General features: G+C 42.0%; 1 protein-coding gene across 11 annotated transcripts in view; it reads right to left on the reverse strand.

Moving 5' to 3' along the window:
• Positions 1-1,249: 1,249 nt before the first annotated feature.
• Positions 1,250-20,606, reverse strand: part of CRH (corticotropin releasing hormone) — a 316,144-nt gene continuing 296,787 nt past the window's right edge. For all 11 annotated transcript variants that reach the window (XM_047842572.1, XM_047842569.1, XM_047842568.1 and 8 more), the window contains 2 exons: positions 3,147-3,447; positions 1,250-2,369 (listed from right to left, as the gene is read on the reverse strand). In XM_047842572.1, the coding sequence (XP_047698528.1) occupies positions 1,759-2,355 (597 nt within the window). In that variant the 5' untranslated portion in view covers positions 2,356-2,369; positions 3,147-3,447 and the 3' untranslated portion in view covers positions 1,250-1,758. The remainder of the gene's footprint in view (positions 2,370-3,146; positions 3,448-20,606) is intronic.

A 20,606-nucleotide genomic window follows, 5' to 3' on the forward strand; every position in this document is an offset into this window, starting at 1 on the left:
CCAGAAATGTTCTTTAACTCTGGTGATATTTCCATAGTCCAGAAGGCTGAAGGCCTGGGACATTTCTTGTGACATTTTTCTAATCTTAGTTAGATGTGCAGATATCAAGCAATTAAATTGAAAAAGAATTTCCATCAGCAATTGTCTACTTTCCTTATGTATCTACTGAGGCACCAACCTGGTGAACTATAGGATAACTGCATGTATTTAAATATATGTACACATACAATACACATATAAAATACATGTATATTTAAATCATGCTTTATTTGTCCCACCATGATGCCTCTTTCAAAACATAAGTATAACTTTATTCTGTATGAACTCTGAAATAAATGCTGTTTTTAACAACTTAGTCTTATAATGACTCATTCAGTGTTTCATGTTATCTTATTAATACATCAGTCAAGTGTATTTAAGGGGTCCCAAGGGAAGAAGCATCTACAGACATCCAAATTAATTTTGAAGTATTAAACATTTCAATTGAATTTCTGTAAGTTGTAACTCAACTACCAAAGATAAATGCATTATAAAACTAATTGGCTGCACCTGTTCCATTTTAGAAATGCTAGAGATAATTTGTATCCTTAAGAATTAAACTAAGATTGGTATAGACATAAATGAGAAGCGCACTTGTGAAGTTATTAAAGTCAAAATACTTTTTATATAAAAAGTTTCCCAAGTGCCATTTCACAGCATTATATTTAAGTGTAGAAACTATTGAGTTTCTCCTATTAGAAGTAGGCACTGACAAATAGCATAGAAGAAGTATATTTTATGGTGCTAATGTAGTAGCTTCATAAAGTGAGACTTCCTCATACCAAAAAAAAAAAAAAAAAAAAAAGGCAGCATGTTGGCCCTAGAGTTTGGAGGAATGCCCTGCCTCAACATTTCTCTTTTCCTTTCCTCCTTCCCTGCCCTTTCCAATTATTTAACATCTTATAGTTAATCAGGGTTAAATGTTATTTCTATTATGAATTGATCTACCATTCATAGAACTACCGAGTCTTAGAGCTGGAAGCAACTTCCCAAATTATTTAACTTAACCTCAGAGGAGTAACCTGAGGTACACAGATGAGTCCAAGGCGACTGCAGTATCTGTGTAAGCCACTTGACATATGTTTGTATTTTTAGTAGGAAATTAATGCAAAGAGTTTTCAGCACTTCTTGTGCTGCTGTCAGGTCGAAGGAAGCCAGGGGCTGGAAGTTTTACTCCTATGAATACTGAAAAGGAAAAATAAAGTCATGATTACCTTTGCAGCTTTTATTAAAAATATAAATGTTCGACATTCTCTTACACAACCAAATTGACCAATGATTGGTAAGATGTTTTTATTACTGAAACGTTTACAAGGAAAGGTTGATTCAAAGAGCTTACAGATTTTGTTTCACCTATCCAAGAGAATGACACTCTCTTTGGCTCAGACCACAACAAAATAAATTGAGTGACTTCTGCCTGCTTCAAAACATTTCATTCTGGGTCCATACTTTCTAAACACCATTAAAGACACCTGGAAATGGAAACTAAAAGTAGACAATACAAATAACATTTTGCTGCTGTTACTGTGTGTGAATACACTTTGTGCATGCTAATTAAGGAGTATAGGCTCTCTTGCTATACATCGTCTAGGCTTCAAGCTATAAAAAACAATAAACAAATGGTATCAGATCAACGCTATGGTACAGAATACTGTATTTGATTTTTTAATTATTTTTTTGCGTGCTAAATACTGCATCCTTTCGGCCAAACGCACAGTTTTATTTCCCAATAATCTCCATCAGTTTCCTGTTGCTGTGAGCTTGCTGCGCTAACTGCTCAGCCCTGGCCATTTCCAAGACTTCTCGGAGGAGGTGGAAGGTGAGATCCAGCGAGATGGGAGGTTCCTCGGATCGCCTCTGCCTCTCGAGTGTCTCCTGGCGGCTGCCGAGGGCGTTCTCGGCTCCGTGCTCAGCCGGACCTGCGGGGCTGTCGAGCGGGAGCGGGCGCCGGGGCAGCGGCAGCTGCTGCAGCAACGCTCGGAAAAAGTTGGCGGCCGCTTCGTCCGGTGAAAGGTGGCTGCCGCTGCCGCCAGAGACAGGTGAAGAGGCGGGCAAGAGGGGAGCAGCGGGGCTCTTGTTGAGGTTACCCAGGCGGAGGAAATATTCCTCTCCCATGCGGAGCAGGATGGGCCGAGCCTGTGGCTGTTGGGGCTGCTGGGGCTGCGGCGGCAGCTGGGAGAAATCCAGGGGCTGGGGCTGCTGAGGGGCCTGCCGGGCGCGCGGGATGGGTCCCCGGCTGAGGAGGGCCCTGCATGGCGGGCAGGGCAGGAAAGCCACCAGCAGGACGCCCGCGGACAAGAGAAGCGGCAGCCGCATGTTAGGGGCGCTCGCTGCGGCACAGAGGTGGGCGGAGAGCGGAATGAGAGAAGGGAAGAGAGAAAGAAAGAGTTGGTCAGAGTTGAGCTCAAACGGAAGGTGCGCTTGGGGGGTCTTCCTACACTTACACCCGTGGACCTGCCTTAGGCGTTCGGGCAGGCACTGTCCGCGGTGCTGAAGCGCCCGAACTGGGACTTCTAGAGTTGGGGGGCGGGGCGGGGCAGGAAAGGGGACGCCTACAAGGCTCAGCACCAAAACTCAGCCCCACGCCAGGCTGGAGTGACCCTTCTCCTTCTGAGACCCTCGAAGGGTCTCTGAGTCCCCTTTCTAACGATCCCCAAAACTGATTCCCCGAGCTCTCGAGAAGATCTACAAATTTCATGTCTCACCCGCTGTAAATACCCGCCCGCCTTCCGGATGTTTCAGCGTTGTCCTCCCAAATGAGAACTGCCTCCTCCTCCTCCTCCTCCTCCTCCTCCTCCTCCTCCTCCTCCTCTTTCTCTATCCTAGCCCTGAAGTCCTTCTCTCAGGGGTCGGGATCGATGGCGGGGGAGGTGGGGGCTCGTCTACACCGCCAGTGACGAGTAACTGGCAGTTCGAAAAACGATTAGCAACCGTCTAACTTTGCTTTTGACACATCCCAGTTACTATCAGAATCTTGAGGCACAGTCAGCAAATACACGCACACACTCAACATTCGGCCCCACCGGGACACCTGGCTCGGCCTCGCACACCGTGGCAGCCCAGGCAATGCAAAGTTGGAGGCACATTTCCGTCTAGGCGCTCCCTACCTTCTGAGGTGCTTCTGCAGGTGAGTGGGGCGCTGCCGCCTCTCTGCAGAGGAAAGTCTCCGGGGCTTTTTCAAGGGTTTTCTTCTTTTCTCCTTTCTGTCTTCACTCTCTTTTTCTTCTCTTCTCCTTCTCTCCAGTCTCTCAACAGATTTGGGCTCTGAGTTTCTCCACACCAGAGCCTGGAGTGGGATTTTATAGCGTCGACCCTCTTCAGAAACCACGCAGCATTTGCCTAATAAGCTGACGCTCTCTTGACAGCTCGATTGCGTGCTGCCTCTGCTCCTGCATAAATCATAGGGCCCTGCCAGAGAACGAGGGGCAGAGTTTTGCTATCTCAACACTGAATCTCACATCCAATTATATCAACAGATATTTATCGCCTCCTTGGTGACGTCAACGAGCCCTAAAATGGAAGGGCTTCTTATGACTTGTCCATTGACAAAAATTCTTGAATGAGATTTCCCAAGTATGAAAACATACTGACCTCTTACTATGAAAGGTGAAATTTAGGGTCAGAAAAGAGACATCGAATGAGAGGGGAAGGGAAGAGTATGGGACAGGAGGTCTATCAATGCAGAGTCCTGTGGGGAAAGCAGCAAGCAGTTACAGGGGATCTGGATCCCGCTTTTTTCTCTCCCCCTGACTTCTCTGACCAGTTGTCTCTGGAAACACCTCAGCATCTAAACATATCCTTTTGCTAGAGACAAACTGTGCCATCACCTTTCTGCCTGGTTCAGGATGATGAACAAGGAGATGGAAGTGCAGGGACATCCAGCTTTTAAGCTTCTACCTGCGTTTTCTTCCCAAGAGTAAATAAAGGAATTGTGAGTTTGCAGAAGCAAGACCAATAAGTCTCTTGAAACAAGACTCAAGTCTTTTAAATGATTGGCAGGAGCTGCTTCCATGATGAAGGGGCCCAAACCAGGGTCAGTTGGGGATGCAGCAAGATTTTAAATTCCCCCAGAACCTCACTGCTCCTCCTTTGTCTCTGTCAGGATCCAAAATTAATTGTTGATTTTTCTGTTCCCAAATTAGAGAAAGGACAAGCCAAAGGTGCATGAGTTACACAATCTTCATTTGGTCTACTTGATGAAAACCCAATGAGAGAAGAATCCATTCTAACTTCCTGTTCTATATTGGGAGAGGCGTAAACTGCCTGATAACAAGGCTGAATTCATCATTTGCATATTTTCACTGATGAATACTGAGTCTGTAAAAAGGTAATCTCATTCATTTTACTTCTAAATACTATCAACATCCATTATGGTATCCATATCAGGACACCCAGGTGTTTGTTTGTTTTTTTTTAATCATTTCTTTTTCCAAATTTAAACGTGCTCCATGGAAGCCTGATAAGTAAATAAATGTTCTCTGCACTAACACAAAATGGAATGATAAGTCTGTAAAACCATACTCAAATTCCACATTAAATTGACACTATCATATAAGTGGGAGGCAATTACCTCTAATTTTGCCATTCAAAATGCAATTCCAAACTCTGGTGTCTATGATTTAATTCAGCTTATAGATAAGCATCAGAGTTGTTTATCAGAAATCTCCCATTGCTCATTTCTGGTTAGCTCTGCGGCTTCCTTTGTAGCTACAAGACAAATGATGCAATACATATTTCAACTCCTATTTTGGGTCTATACTAATTCACAACTGCTCTTAAGAAACAAAAGGAAGGTAGAAAGAGAAATGATGGCAGTTTCCAGAGAATTCAGCCCATAGTTGCTCATTGTGCTATGGAATGCACTTTTATACGGAATGTACATAAGAGAACAAAAAAATGTGTCTTCTAGGAAAGATGCAGATTGTTAAAAGAAAATCAGAATTATAGAAAATGGGTGAGCTTCTATAGGAAAGCAGTGTTTTATGTTGGTAGGGGGCATACAGAACTTTGGTTTTTGTTATTGTGGGCTTTCCCCCCCCTTTGAATGGATATTGACTTTTTTGCTTACTTTCCTTTATGACCCCTTCACTGTCCCCATTGGCAGAATCAGCTTAGATATCAATCTGGAGTTGAAAGTAGATTTGGAAGAAATTGTTCAGGTAAATGGATTCAGAAGAAGAACTAGGAAAAGGATAAGAGCATGAATTTAGCTGGGGAGGCCTGAGAGCTCCCTCCAGAGAAGACACATGTTTTGGACTCTAAACCCATACCCCTTAAGACCTCTCTCCTTTGGGCCATATGAAGGATGTTGTTTTATTATAGCTCCCTCATCACTGTTGAATCCTTGCTGTGAGATTTTCCTGAAGTAGGTAGTTGGTAGAGGACAAAGTGACTCTGAATAGGGGTGACGACAAAAGGTCTGGATCCCAGAGGAGTAGGAACTGTGCACAGTAGCCTTTACTCTCCATAATTTATCCAAAAGTTAGATCTCATCAAATCACTGAACATTTACATTAGAAATGACTTGAAGAGATCATTTGGTTTATTTTTTTTCCTTTTTAAATCTTTTATTTTTTTAATATGAAATCTATTGTCAAATTGGTTTCCATACAACACCCAGTGCTCATCCCAACAGGTGCCCTCCTCAATGCCCATCACCCGCTTTCCCCTCCCTCCCACCCCCCATCAACCCTCAGTTTATTCTCAGTTTGTAAGAGAGGTCATTTGTTTAAATGAGAACCAGAGAAGTTAAGTGACTTAACTGGTTAATGGTACAGTCAGAATCAGAACCCAGTTCTTTGGACTAGCAGACTGTACTATTTCCATAATATAACAATACCCTTTGGAAACCCGCCCCCCTTTCTAGCAGAGACACAGAAACAAACAGAAGTAAGAAGATGAAGTTAGATAAGGTGACGCATTTATACACCATTCCTACCCTTTCCTTATATTAATAAATCTCCTAAGGAATGAGAACACAGGAGATTTTCTGTAAGTGCTGATGCCCCTGGAACGTGATTTTATATTAAAATTTTTTTAATGTTTATTTATTTCTGAGACAGAGAGAGACAGAGCATGAGTGGGGGAGGGGCAGAGAGAGAGGGAGACACAGAATCCAAAACAGGCTCCAGGCTCTGAGCTGTCAGCACAGAGCCCGACTCGGGGCTCAAACTCACAAACCGTGAGATCATGACCTGAGCCAAAGTTAGTCACTCAACCGACTGAGCCACCCAGGCACCCTAACCTGGAACATGATTTTATTTTTTTATTTTTAAAAAAAAATTTTTTTAACATTTATTCATCCCTGAAAGGCAGAGAGAGACAGAGCGTGAGTGGGGGAGAGGCAGAGAGAGAGGGAGACACAGAAACAGAAGCAGGCTCCAGGCTCCGAGCTATCAGCACAGAGCCTGACGCAGGGCTCGAACTCACGGACCGCGAGATCACGACCCGAGCCAAAGTTGGCCACTTAACGACTGAGCCACCCAGGCGCCCCTGGAACCTGATTTTAAATCTCTGGGTGCACACACTGCCATTTACCTTTCAGCTGAATCTTGTAGTTATAACATGAGGTTTTTATATATATTGCCAACTTAAGATACATTAATTTGATTTTCCACCTTAGTTCATGTTGGAGAAAAAAGATCTTTGGATAAAATATCGTTATGTGGTTCTCAAAGTAATGATATACACGTGCGACTGAAGACATAATGTAAGGCAAAGGACATATATGTGCAGTACACTTAATGTCCAAGTCCATAAAAATTACCACTGACAGATTTGATTTTACATGTAGGAATAACTTCTTGAAAGTAGTCACGGAAAACTAATCTAAATGCTTTTAGAACCCAGGAACACAACCCAAGGAACATGGGCATAAAAACAAGGATTACTTTACATTTTAAACCACATTTTTTCAATAAAAACATACTATAGGGTATAGTTAAATTTTTAGAGGCATGACACAGTAGCCCAATAAACAAAGAAGTATCAGAAATAATAGGTCACTGCTTGGCTTATTCGTGTCATCTGCATCTCCTTGCACTTTTGAGGAGTATCCCAATATGTGCTTCTATTAGCAAAATGCAAACAAAGTCTCTAAGTTTGCTAACTGGAATATTTGTTGAAACGAATCTACCATCTCCAGTGACAGCCTTTAGAAATGCCTAAGGTGGGGCGCCTGGGTGGCGCAGTCGGTTAAGTGTCCGACTTCAGCCAGGTCACCATCTCGCGGTCCGTGAGTTCGAGCCCCGCGTCGGGCTCTGGGCTGATGGCTCAGAGCCTGGAGCCTGTTTCCGATTCTGTGTCTCCCTCTCTCTCTGCCCCTCCCCCGTTCATGCTCTGTCTCTCTCTGTCCCAAAAATAAATAAACGTTGGGAAAAAAAAAAAAAAAGAAAGAAATGCCTAAGGTAGACAGATGTTTTGGCAACTGTAATTGTGCTTCAGATAGATTAGTAACTGCCTTTGGCTTCCATAGGCAGTACTAGGGAACGGATCTCCAAGCACAAATATGTAACTGCCTCACCGGTAACAATAACTTTTATTATCAAAGCCATTCATCCACTTAGCAGAAAACTTGGAAAAAATCATAAACGTATAAAGAAGAATACAAAATTCCTCAGATTCCAGAATCTAAATATAATCTCAGTTAATGTTTTACTGTTTCCCTTGAGAATTTTTCCTGAGCACATGCATTTATGTAACTGAGATAACAATATGTTCCTATCTTTGAATCTCTGCTTTAAAAAAACAAAAACAAAAACAAAACAAATCTCTCTCATTTAAAACTTAAAAGAAGTTGGTTGAAGCAATCTTTTCCATGTTCCTAGATTAGGTTTAGGACTTGTGCTCAATGCTCTCCTAACATCATGATTGTCTTCCATCCATAAAGCTCACATTTTATTTTATTTTTTTAATTATTTTTGAGAAAGAAACAGAGCACAAGAGGGGGAGGGGCAGAGAGAGAGAGGGAGACACAGAATATGAAGCAGGCTCCAGGCTCTGAGCTGTCAGCACAGACCCCAACGTGGGACTCGAACTCATGAAACATGAGATCATGACCTCAGCTTAATTCAGTCGCTTAACCAACTGACGCACCCAGGTGCACCATAAAGCTCACATTTTCAAATCGTTACTTGTACAATATGTATCTTTCTTGCTGGACTATAAGCTGTGTGGCAGAGACTTGAGTATTATAAACTTCCATATTCATTACTCCCAGCCCCTAGCATAGTGCTGAAACATATAGCTGATAATCAATAAACCTTCTAAATGGATGAACTATATAGAAAACTTGTTGAATGAATGTATAGAAAATGACCTATAAGCCTATCATCAAGAAATAACTAGATGAACATTTTATAACTAAAATTTTATACTTATTTTTTTCATTTAAAATATCTCAGACATGTTTCTGTATCTACATGATACCCATTTTATTGACTACAAGGAGATGTACCACAATTTCTATTCATTCCTCATTGTAGATCACCATCCTAATGACCTGCTTTTTAATTTTTCATCTACATCTGACCCTTGTACCTTTAAGTACATCCACAGAATCATTTCCTGATACTTCAAATATAAACAACATCTCTTAACCCTCCAGACTGTAAATGAGAATATTAGTATCACTTCAGCTTTTCACATAGCTTTCTGCACCTTGATCTACCAGGCTTTCTCATCTGTAGATTGTCCATGTTAATACTCGTCTCACTTCTAGATTGTCCATGTTAATACTTTTATAATCATTAAGTCTTCTGTATTTTTACTATAGATTGATCTAAAAGTTAAAAAGCAATACAGTTTGTAATTATTGACTGTGTAAAAATTGTTCACTGAATAAAAAAGTCATAGACTTTGATTACATTTCCTTGCCTTTGTTTTATAATACCAAATCACCTTTTTTTTATATTCAGTCTGATTTTTCCTAGAATTACTAGAATTTCCTAGAATTACTGACTTAATTTTGTTCCCATTTTTCTTTTAGATTCTCAATCATGACAAATCTGTTCCCTGTGTTTTATCATCCAATGTTGCTGATGAGAAATCCAATGTCATTCTGATTCTCATTTCTTTATAGGACCCTTTTCCCTCTCTCATTCTCACTTGAAGACTTTAGTATTTTGTCTTTGTCATTGATGTTCTGAAATTTCACAATGCTATTGGGTCTTTCTTTACTTATCCATTTTAATTTGGAGATTCTTGCTCTTCAAGTGTAGGAAAATTTCTTGCATTACTAACTTCTATGATAATTTCCTCCACTTTCTGCTCTTTCTGGGACTTCATATTTTTTTTTTTTTTTTTGAGAGAGAGACAGAGACACAGAGGCAGAGAGACCGAGACAGAGAGACAGACAGAACACGAGCAGGGGAGAGGCAGAGAGATGGAGACAGAATCTGAAGCAGGCTCCAGGCTCTGAGCTGCCAGCACAGAGTCCAACCCAGGGCTCAAACCCACCAACTGCAATATCATGACCTGAGCCTAAGTCAGACGCTCAACCGACTGAGCCACTCAGGCACCCCTCTCTCTGGGACTTCTATTATAAGATGTTCCCCCTCTGCTGGCCCTCTATGTTTATTATATTCTCTCCTTTTAGGGCTCTTTCTTTTGTGTTCTACTTTCTGGGAGGGCCTTAAATATCCTACGGTTCTTCAATTAAATTTATTTTACAACATATATTCAACTTCCAGGCTTTTTATTCTTTCTCCATCCTTTGTTCATAGCTCTTATTTTTGCTGTATAATTTAACTGTTTCTCAAATTTCTTTAAGAGTATTAAGTAGGAAACATTAACCTTCTTTCCCTGAATTATCTGTTCCATCCACGGTCATTTTTAAAAATGTATTTTCTTGGTTTCTCTATTTTATGTTGGAGACTATCCTTAAATCTCTTAAGGTAAACTATGTATAAATGGTGGCGCTCTCATATTTAAGAATTTGGTGATACAGGGGCGCCTGGATGGCTCAGTCAGTTGAGTGACCAACTTCGGCTCAGGTCATGATCTCATAGCTTATGAGTTCAAGCCCCCCATTGGGCTCTGTGCTGACAACTCAGAGCCTGAAATCTGCTTCGGATTCTGTGTTTCCCTCTCTCTCTGCCCCTCCCCTGCTCATGCTCTGTCTCTCTCTCTCAAAAATAATAAATAAACATTAAAAAATATTTTTAAGGGGTGTCTGGATGGCTCAGTCAGTTGAGCACCGATATTGGCTCAGATCGTGATCTCACAGCTTGTGAGTTCAAGCCCCCCAGTGGGCTCTGTGTTGACAGCCTGGAGCCTGCTTCGGGTTTTGTGTCTTCCTCTTTCTCTGCCCCTTCCCTACTCATGCTCTGTCTCTCTCTTTCTCTCAAAAATAAACATTAAATTTAAAAAAAATTTTTTAAAAATAATTAGGTGATACAAAGCTTACTGGGAACTCTCTGTGAAGAACAAGGATCTTGTCACCAAGCAGCCTACCTCTTAGGGTGATCAGATAGTGAAACAGTCACCCATCAGTGTCAAATTACAGAGAACTTTTATCTGGAGCTATTCAATTTCAGTTAAGGAAAATACATGTATTAGTCTGTTAGAGTTGCCAACATGAAGTGCCACAGACTGGGTGGTTGAAACAAACAAAAATGTATTTTCTCATGTCTCTGGAGGCTATAAGTCCAAGATTAAGGTGTCGGCAGGGTCAATTTCTTCTGAGGCTCATTTCCTTGTCTTGCAGATGGCAGTCTTCTCCCTGTGCCTTCGCATGGTCTTTCCTCTGTGCACGTCTCTCTTAATCTTATCTTCTTATAAGGACTGGGGTCATACTGGACCCCATACAACCTCATTTTACCTTAAGTACCTCAAGTACCTCTTTAAAGGCCCTATCTCCAAATACAGTCACATTCTGAGGTACTGGGGGTTAGGACTTTAAGATAGGAATGTTGGGGGGGATGCAATTTGGCCAATAATAACATACTTTGCAAATGTTTCTTTTCTTTTTGCCTAACAGGTAGATGTTTGAATGTTCAACATTCTCCACAAGGGATGAGAAATGTTGCTAGAGGGCTTGACTCTTCCAAATATAGACCTTCAAGTATCCTCCCTATTTTGACCCCTTTTCTCCTTCTTGCCTTTGGTGATACTTGGAATTTCTAAGTCCTGAGCCCCTCCTTGGTTCTGTAGGTGGGATCCTTCCTCAGCTGCCTGTTCCTTTGTGTGCCTCTGCAATAGCGTCCTTACCTTCTTCCTCAGACACCACTCCCATTTTCTGTGTTCTCCTTCCTCAGCTACCCCCTTTGCAGACCCTTCATCCTCTCTGCTCCACTTATTTCAGAAGTTTGTTAAGCCCTCTTACCTGCATATAGTCCTCATCCTAGTCTATCATTTTGGGTTTATACTACCACTTTGATGGAATCTCAGAGGGAGGGGAGGTAAACACACATGTGTTTTGGAAAGACTTCTCTGAACACAGTGTTGGAGAGTAGATTGGAGGGGCATGGAGGCAGACAAATGAATTATGGTCTTCAGGTCATTAACACTGGGTCTCTGTAGCATGAACATCACATGCCAGTGATGACAGGAGCTGTACAAGACAATGGCAGGGTCTCCCGTGAGTGCTCCAGGAGCCTGGGACACTACCCATGGGCAGCTACACTCCTGTTTGGGGGTTTATAGGGGCAGGGCTTCCTTTCAGTTCCCCATCAGTCAATAATTCTCTCAGCATCCAGAATCATGGTGTGCTTCATCTCCTTTCCTCAGAAAATGGCAAGAATTTTGTTACACATCCCTTTATTTTTCCAAAAGTTAGGAAGTTAGTTACCCTGGAGAGATGACTCAGAGCAACAGAAAAGGGGCACGTTTCCGCTTCTCTAACAAGGCCTTGTGTTGACAGACAGGACTGACCTTTCTATTTACATCATAATACATCGAATTTTCTGTTTTAGGCTCCGGATAATGGATGGAGGGCAGTGAGGAGATGTGTGTGAACTTTCTGTCACGAAGGGCAATTTGCAGGAACTAATCATCTTACAATGGTTGGTCATAAGAAAGAAATCCATCAACCAAGCATCCTGCATAGGTATTTATATTCATGAACATCTCTTGACTCTAAAGAAAGATTTCTCAAAGAACTCTCCTAGGAATTTACTGGTGTTCCATAGGGAAAGACGGAGGAGGGGGATGTAAAGAAAGGTTAAACACATTTTTTAATGCAGGATTTTCTAGTATTTAAAATTTTTTCTGCAGTGTAAATCCTCAAGTCTTCAGTGTTTCCCAGACTTATTTGACCACAAAGCAAGTTTATTGTGGCACTAGTTGGGAGATACAATAACTCAAGGCATTTTATGTGGAGTCCAGCTACACTTTCTTTGGCATCCATATTAAAGTCCATGATTAGAGCTACTGAGTCATTTTCTACCACTCCTGGAAGAAACTTTAAAGATAACATTTTTTTTTTTTATCCTTGAAGAGAGGGTTTCAGGGTATGGGGAAATGCCATTTCCAATGCTTCTCAGGATTACCTGCCCTGGGAAGGGTCACCTGAGAAAGAGCTGTAGAGCTCTCTCTCACCACCCATAAATGGTCAAGTACACTTCCTGGTGAGGAGAAGGACTTGGTCTCTACAGTAATTTAGCCCAGTCAAAATCTGTGGGCCTACCTTGCAAAGGAGGAACTTCTTTGAGTGTGAAAAGGCATTAGTGTCCTAGACAAAACTGATTGTAATGGGTGATACTGGGTTTTTCACAAAAAAAAAAGTCAGTCACTCAAGAAGTAGTAGGCAGTGAGGACTGTAAGGATGGACAGAGATGACAAGTAGCCAACCTTTAGCAGCTGTGGATTTCAAAGATGCTGTTTCTCATTGTGGGTGTAGACCTTTTTTGAACTTTGCTGCAAGCTCTTTTCATCTCCAAGGCTTCCATCATCCATTTGTGGGAAATGTGATGCTAGCTTTCATTATGAGAGCTACAGTTATTTTTCTTATGTGTATGTGCTTGTTCATCTGTGTTCTAGTTCTTTTTGAGATTACTTCCCACCTTGTAGCCCGTAACTCCTAGTACACTACTTACATGTGGTGTTTGCTTGGTTGTTAGATTGACTATGTCCTACTTAAGAGGACATTAATTCAAGGTGGTCTCACAACTGTGAGTCAACAAACTCTTGAAAGGATGGCTATATGAAACCTGTGTGTGGGAAAGAAAGGATCTGTCTCATTTGCCACAGTCACTGTTCTCTTTTCCATGAATTTTAGAAGTGATCTGAGCAATAGTGTTCCCAGGATAATGAAAAAGATTTTAATGGCCTCAAGCGGCGGTGAAGTTTAATGCTCCTCTTATTCATATAAAGTTAAATATAGATACATACTTGAGCCTCACCTCATTTTCCAATTTGTTTTCCTTGTAGTTTAAGTCTCAATAGCTGTAAAGTTCTGTCTTGTGCTAATGTACTCTTCACAGCAACAACAATCATTGCAATAAAGGGATTTTTCAAATTTGAATGGAGAAATACAATTATATAATCTGATAGATTTCTTCTGTAAAAAGAGTTACTCAGCTTTTTGAGGCAGAACCATATCAGATTCCTGTTTATAATGGAATCTGTTCTCTTTACTTGGAGATTTCCCTAAGAACAACAAAACTCTTCAAAGCAGCCTTGCAAATAGAACACCTGGCTCCGTGTTCCTGTGGGGATATACCCTAGAGTTCTGTACGGCAGTTGTCAGATTACCTCAATATAGTTTTGACTCTATTATTTCCTAGGTGGGTGACCTTGGGCAAGTTATTTAAGTTTCCAAAACTTATTTCCTTATTTGTCAAGCCAATATAAAACGTAACTTTCTTTATTTGCCCCTCTTAGGGTTATGGAATTAAATGAGAGTGAATTCAGGGCCTAAAACAGAAGAAGCAGTCAATAAACATTAGTTATTGCTGTTGTGGGCTAATGATGTGGTTACTGTTACTGCTGAAGGCAGTGATTCTATTTAATCTCAGCTCCTCAGAGCCTAGCATTAGCTCAGTATTTACTAGGCTTATGTTTATTAATGAAATAAAATAAATGTAATCACTGAGATGTTCTTTTTCTAATACCGGAGGTTTTTCAGCCACCCAGATGATTTAGAAAAAGAAAATTTGGGGGGGGTGGGGGTGGGTGCGCCTGGGTGGCTCAGTCGGTTAAGTGTCCCACTTTGGCTCAGATCATGATCTCATGGTTCGGTTCGTGGGTTCGAGTGCTGACAAAGCCTGGAGCCTGCTTCAGATTCCGTGTCTCCCTCCCTTTCTGCCCCTCCCCTGCTCACCCTCTGTCTCTCCCTGTCTCTCAAAAATAAATAAACTTGAAAAAATTCTTTTAAAAAGAAAAAAATTTTTAATCAACAATTTTTGTTTTTTAAGAGCAGTTTTAGGTTTACAGAAAGAAGTGAGCAGGAAGTATAAGGAACTCCCATGTACTCTCTCCCTCCACCTAAGTTTTCCCCCATTACTACTAATATCTTGCACTGGGATGCTACATTTGTTACAACTGATGTGCCAATAACGTTGATACGTTATTACTAATTACATTATTACTAATTACATTACTATTACATTATTACTAATGTAAAGCTACAGTTTACGTTAAGGTTCACTCTTTGTGTTGTATATTCTGTGAGTTTTGACAAATGTATAATGTCATGTATCCACCATGACAGCGTCACACAGAGTCATTTCACAGCCCTAAACATCCCTTATGCACCACCTATTCATGCCTTCCTCCCTCCCCCTCTACCTCCAACCCCTGATCGCTTTACTGCCCTTATGCTTTGCCTGTTCCAGAATGACATATAGTTGCAATCACACAGTCTGCAGCCTTTTCAAACTGACTTCTTCCACTATGCATTTCAGGTTCCTCCTTGTCTTCTCAAAGATACACTTTTACTTCAGAATAGCATAATTTTGAGCTGGGAAATATCTGTTTGGCTGATGTCACTCTATTTGGTAAATGTCTGCTCACTTAAGGATTATTTCTGTGTTGAAACTTCTATTCTTAACTTAATCATTTATCCATTTAACTGAAACTAGGTGTACTCAAGGGGGAATTTTACATTATAAGGAGGGGTTAAAGACAACAATAAAATTCCTAATAAAAAATAAAATACAAGAATATAAACATCCCTTTTCTATACTAAGATCAGTGAGTCCTTCACTTCCCAGTGGGAGCTCCATTGCCCCACAGGCTGCTACAGACCTGCCACGTTCTCCAAATTTGACCTGGATGGCCACTTGCATCAAGGTAGCTGAGAGTCCATTTTTTTCTCCACACCCTAAATGTTCTTGGATGACCTTACTATTGTTCATTCTTAGTTTCTGCTCTAAGGTTAGGCAATGAAAAATAATCATCACAATTTTTAAAAATCTTCTTTTACTCATCTGTTTTCCTGCCTCAATCCCCAGATGACCCCTCCACCCCCTTCTTCAGCCAGACAGAGGCAGTGGGGACAGCATAGGTGCAGCTGCCTTCACGTCTTCCCAGGAGGCCAGCCCTAGACTAGCAGGCCTCTTCCAAATATCATTTCTTTAATAATTGCATGTTCATCCTGTTCCATCAAATATTCTGAGATACAGTTTCTTGTGCACCCCTTCAGCTTCCTCTTACCTCCACAATGTTTACACCTTTCAAGCACTTATAAACAGTATGTCTCTCCCCACTGGTCTAAATTTAGAAAATGCATAAACATATTTATTTGGCTCCTTCAGTGGCTTTCTTAAAAGCCACCCTCCTGGGTGCTTGAACTTTCCGTAGGGCTTTTTGTGGGGGAAGATGGCAAAGAGTAGGCTTTTCACCAAACCTCCTGAAGCTACGTCATTTAGATTTCCGTAAAAGAGCTGTCATTTTCCTCCTGCTCCTATTTCTGTGTCTAATCATGGGGGAGGCTCTTGATATTGAAGCAGAGTGCTACTGAGATGTCCATTCCCATATACACAGGTGGCCTCCTTGATATAGGGCCAGGGTGGTGAGACTGGTTGGATGGGGTTGGGAGCACCAAGAAGGGGATGGCTCAAAGAAGGGTCCTTGTGTCTATCCTAGTCTCAATCACATCCCCAAAATAATGGCAGGGCCCCTGAAGCCATGTCAGTTCTCTTCAACACTGAGCACCTTCAGTGGGTCATGAATAAACATAAGGATAAACATAAACAGTGGCTGAAAATTGGGGCTTTGAGATTTTAATGAAATATAAAAATGTCAACCCATGTTTGTATCTGTTGGGATTTTATCAGAAATCTTCTGTGGGTGGATGGGTACTATGAAAGGAGCTGAGCAGGTTCTCAGAAACTAGCCACTGAGACTTCTCATCTGGACCTTTGAGACACTGCAGCTCCTTCTCTTTTGGTCAAGGAAAGTGTCTCCTTTTTATGCTTCTTCTAGAAGTCTCTACCTTCCTTATCTCTAATCTTCATTGGAACCTTGTTAAAAAGTAGATGTTATTATATACAGTCCGTAGATGAAGAACCAGAGGCTCAGAATGGGCAAGTAAGTTGGCTGGTGTCTCCCAGCTAATATATGAAGGGGTGCTGGGATCCCCAAAGAGTTTCTCTGTTCTTTCCTCCCCTTTCTTATTCAGGCCTCCCAGGAGCTCTAGGGAGGGTTGAGGTAGGACACATGGGTTTGAAGGAACAGGCCCCATATTTACCCCATGCTCCTGGTTTGTCTCTTTCTTTGGCACTAACCACAAGGTGTGATTATGAGGAATATCACTGCCTGTGTTCATTATACTCAAAAGAACAGTAACTAAAACATCTGGGCTCAATGGGAACATCCTTGGAAACTTACCTAGGTATTATCCATGGTTATTCGCTGTTTGCTCTTGTTTTTTCCTCCTTAATTTTAATCCTCACACCTCTTCTATATAAACCATGCTGAACATCCCATTCCATCCACCCTTTGCTGTCATCCCCAGGAGCAAGGGGGACAATCTACTAAAAAAAAAAAATGTGTTTATCCAGATCTTCAAAATAGATTACAACCTCCCATCTATCTGGACCTTGAAAACATTTATATCATTTCTCATTCTATAATGGCTGTTATGCTGATGTTTATGCTTCACACCAGTTTCTAAATTAATATTTGCTATATGGAGGCCTGCTAATTAATATGTACCTCTCCTGAAATTTCAAATCAGCTATTTGAAATGGGAGGAAGGCAGAAAGCAACTTGCAAATTCTGTGCATAATGAAGTGAGGAACAAGCTCACATAATGAAGACAAACAATTATACAACATTTGCATGATTCTTTTTTCTTACAACATGAGATAAGACACACGGAGCTGATTAGCATGCTGCCTTTGCCGTGAGTCTTGCTTCTTATTTCCCCACCATTTGGTAGAATTTTCAAAGCCAAGAGCAGATCACACTGTTTTGTGAAAGTTTTCTTATATTATTCTGTCAGGCAGGGACTGTCAGGCAACCAAGATCACCTTGCCAAATTCACTCTGACATAAGTGACTGTCCCTGGGGGTGTGTCCCTCAGCTGACAAACATATGCCCAGAGGAAGACCCCAATTCAGGTTCTAACCACTGAACTCAACTGGCCAAAGAGTACTGAAAATAATTCTTTCTAGTCCCCAAAATATTTACTGAGCTTCTACTATGTCTTAGCCCCCATACTACATGCTGGAGCGAAAAATGAACAAGTAAAATCCCCACTGCCCTTGAAGTAGTCACTGCTCATCAAGGAAGACGTGTTAACAACAATTATGGTAAGTGGGGTCTGTAAGTACAAAGAAGGGAGTCTACTCTGACAGTGGGGAGGAGGAAGGTTTGGGAAGAGCTCCACAGAAGGAAACTGATTCAGGCAAGCTGGGGATTCATCCAAGGTGCTTGAGAGGCTGTTGTGCGGCATGGTTAAGAGCCCACCTTCTTGAACTCAAATCTAAGCTCTGTAACTTACTAGCTGAGTGACTGGGTCAGTCACATAAATTTTCTATACCTCAGTTTCTTCGTCTGTAAAATGGGGATAAAAATGGACTTACCCCATAGAATTACTGCTGTGAGGATTAAATGAGTTCTATACAAAGTCCTTAGTATGGCTTCTGGAACACATTAAGTGCTGTGTGTTAGCTCTCATTATCTGAAGTATGGCAGGAGCTGGAGAGGGAAGTCAAAGCCTAAAGAAACGTTAAGTGCAAGTAAAGGCAGGATGTAGGGCAGAGGGAGAAACCCAAACAGATCTTATCATTATGTCTTAGGCAATGGGCCAGATGGTGAACATAGCAGGAGAGCAGTTTGGGATAAGAAGATGACAAGATTTATTTGAAAAATACTGAGACTAAAGAGCCTGTGAAATATTCAGAAGAAAGATCAAACCAGCAATTGTAAACAGGAGTGTGAGCTCTAGAGAGAAGTCTGAACAAGCCTGGAGAACTGGAATCCTTAACAAGAGGTTGAAGCCAGGGCTTGGAATGGAGCAGGGTAAGAAGAGAAGCCAGGGAGGGAGCTCAGGACAGTCAAGATTTAAAGGGTAGCCAGAGATCAAGGGGGAGACTGAGAAGGGGCAGTTCAAGAGTGAGAAGGAGAACCAGGAAAGAATGGTCTCAAGAGGCAGAAGGGAAGAGAGCTCTTGAAGGAGAGAGCCGTCAGAAAGGGAAAATGCTATCTGATACAAAAGATGGAGAGAGATCCATTTGCTTTGGCAGCCAAATCCAGGGGTTAAAGAGCTGAAAATGCAAAAGGGAAGACTGAGAAAGCACAGAGATTTTAACTGCAGGAAGCAATCACCTCCTCTAGGGCCAGGGAAACAAAGGCAGAGGTGGGAGCCATTCGAATCCAGGCCCTTGGAGCAGAGGCCCCATGGAGCTGGGCTCTGGCCTCAAAGGAGGGAGTGCTGCCCAGCTGCTTCTGATACCTCTGGAGCTCATTTAAGGGCCTTGGGGAGCTTGGACTCAGGGGAGGGAGCCTACTCAGCTAGAGCTGATGCCTTAGAAACTTGAAGGATGGGCCCAGCAGAGCAGAGGCTGCGACCTCTGAGGAGAAGGGCATGAGGGTGCTGGCAGAAGCAGGGGACTGGAGCCAACAACTCCATCTGGGGTGTGGGGCTGCTTCTGGGGAGATGCTGACCAAAACAGCACGCAAATGGGGAAGAACAAACCCTTTCCACCTCCTCCTGCCTGACAGTCTCCCTCTAGTGTCCCCTCTCAGCAACACCCAGTGGAAACCAGATGACACAGGACAAATGGAGTTTGCAGACTCCTGGTCCCAGGATCCCAAAAGAGAGTCTAGAAAGGTGGTCTGAGGCTGAGCAACTGGCTTTTTAATCTGCATAGTGACCCTCACAAGTAGAATTTTAATGGTTTGGAGGAAAGCCATCTAATAATGGGTTGAGAAGCCAAAGTCAAGACAGTAAATCAGGACCATTTTCTCAATAAGTTTTGCCATAAAAGAGAGAAGAGAATAAAGTGATAGGCAGAGGTAAATACAATGTTCAGGAAGGGAATTTCATTGTTTGTTTGTTTGTTTGTTTGTTTGTGTACTAAGAAGGAAGACCCTAAAGCAAGTTTCAACCTGAGCCCATAGGAAGGTGAGTTCCATACTGATGAGTAAAAGCATTTCTAGGAGATAGGAAAGATAGAACCCAGTGCATAGGTGCAAGGATTGGCCGAAGGCAGAAGCAAGAGAACACTGATTCCTGTGAGAGGTGAAGATGTTTCATAAAAAAACAAACAAAACACCCACTTTGTAAGTGATGTGCTGAGTCCTACAAAATGATCTAAACAGAAAGCACCTCTCCTCTCCTCTCTTCCCCAAGGTCTTTCAGGTCTTCACACAGATCATCACTGAGGCCTTCTTTGACCACTCTATCTAAAATTTTAACCCATCCTTCCCACATACATGGAACCTCCCCTATTTGTCCTCTTTAGTGTTCACATTCTATCTTAATTATCAGATTTATTTGTTGTCTCTCCAAAAGGCAAGGATTTTTGTCTGTTTTGCTCATTGTTGTAATCCAGAATTAAGACAATCCTTGGCACAAAGTAGGCACTCACTAAGTATTTGCTGAATACATGAATGAATGAAACCCCCATGTGTAAGTACTACTGAAACAGAGAATGGAATACACGTATCACTCAACTAGTATTCAGACACTTTCTGCTGGGCCTTATGGCGGACATGGGAAAAGAATATGGAGGAGTCTCTTCTATCATAGAATTTATAATATTTGAAGAAATGAAACAAATTTTCCCATATGGTAACAAAAGAGTGACTGAACCCTGCCCTCCTTCATCCCAGACTTCACTTTCCCCTTCAGATTGGTCTCCAATCATCTCTCTCTCTCTTGGATCCCTGGAGACTCACAGTCCACAGCATTCTTTCTGCTCCCAAGCCCAGGATTCAGTGTCTTCAGCTGGTCAAGGTCAAGGTCATGGGCTCCAGTGGGCAGAGTTCTTGGCCCCTCCTGGGAGTAAGATTAGAAGGTCTGGGCCCACTTGTGAAGCTCTTTCACACCTGACACGTGTGTGTCTTCAAAGCCTCATCAGAGCTGACTTTGATGGGCAGCAGAAGTCCTCCAGGCAGCAGGCTGCCAATACTGTCAGCCCAAATTGGGTGATGGGGGGTTGGGGGTCAAATCACCA

Source organism: Prionailurus viverrinus, chromosome F2 (assembly GCF_022837055.1).
Source record: "Prionailurus viverrinus isolate Anna chromosome F2, UM_Priviv_1.0, whole genome shotgun sequence".
NCBI lineage: Eukaryota > Metazoa > Chordata > Mammalia > Carnivora > Felidae > Prionailurus > Prionailurus viverrinus.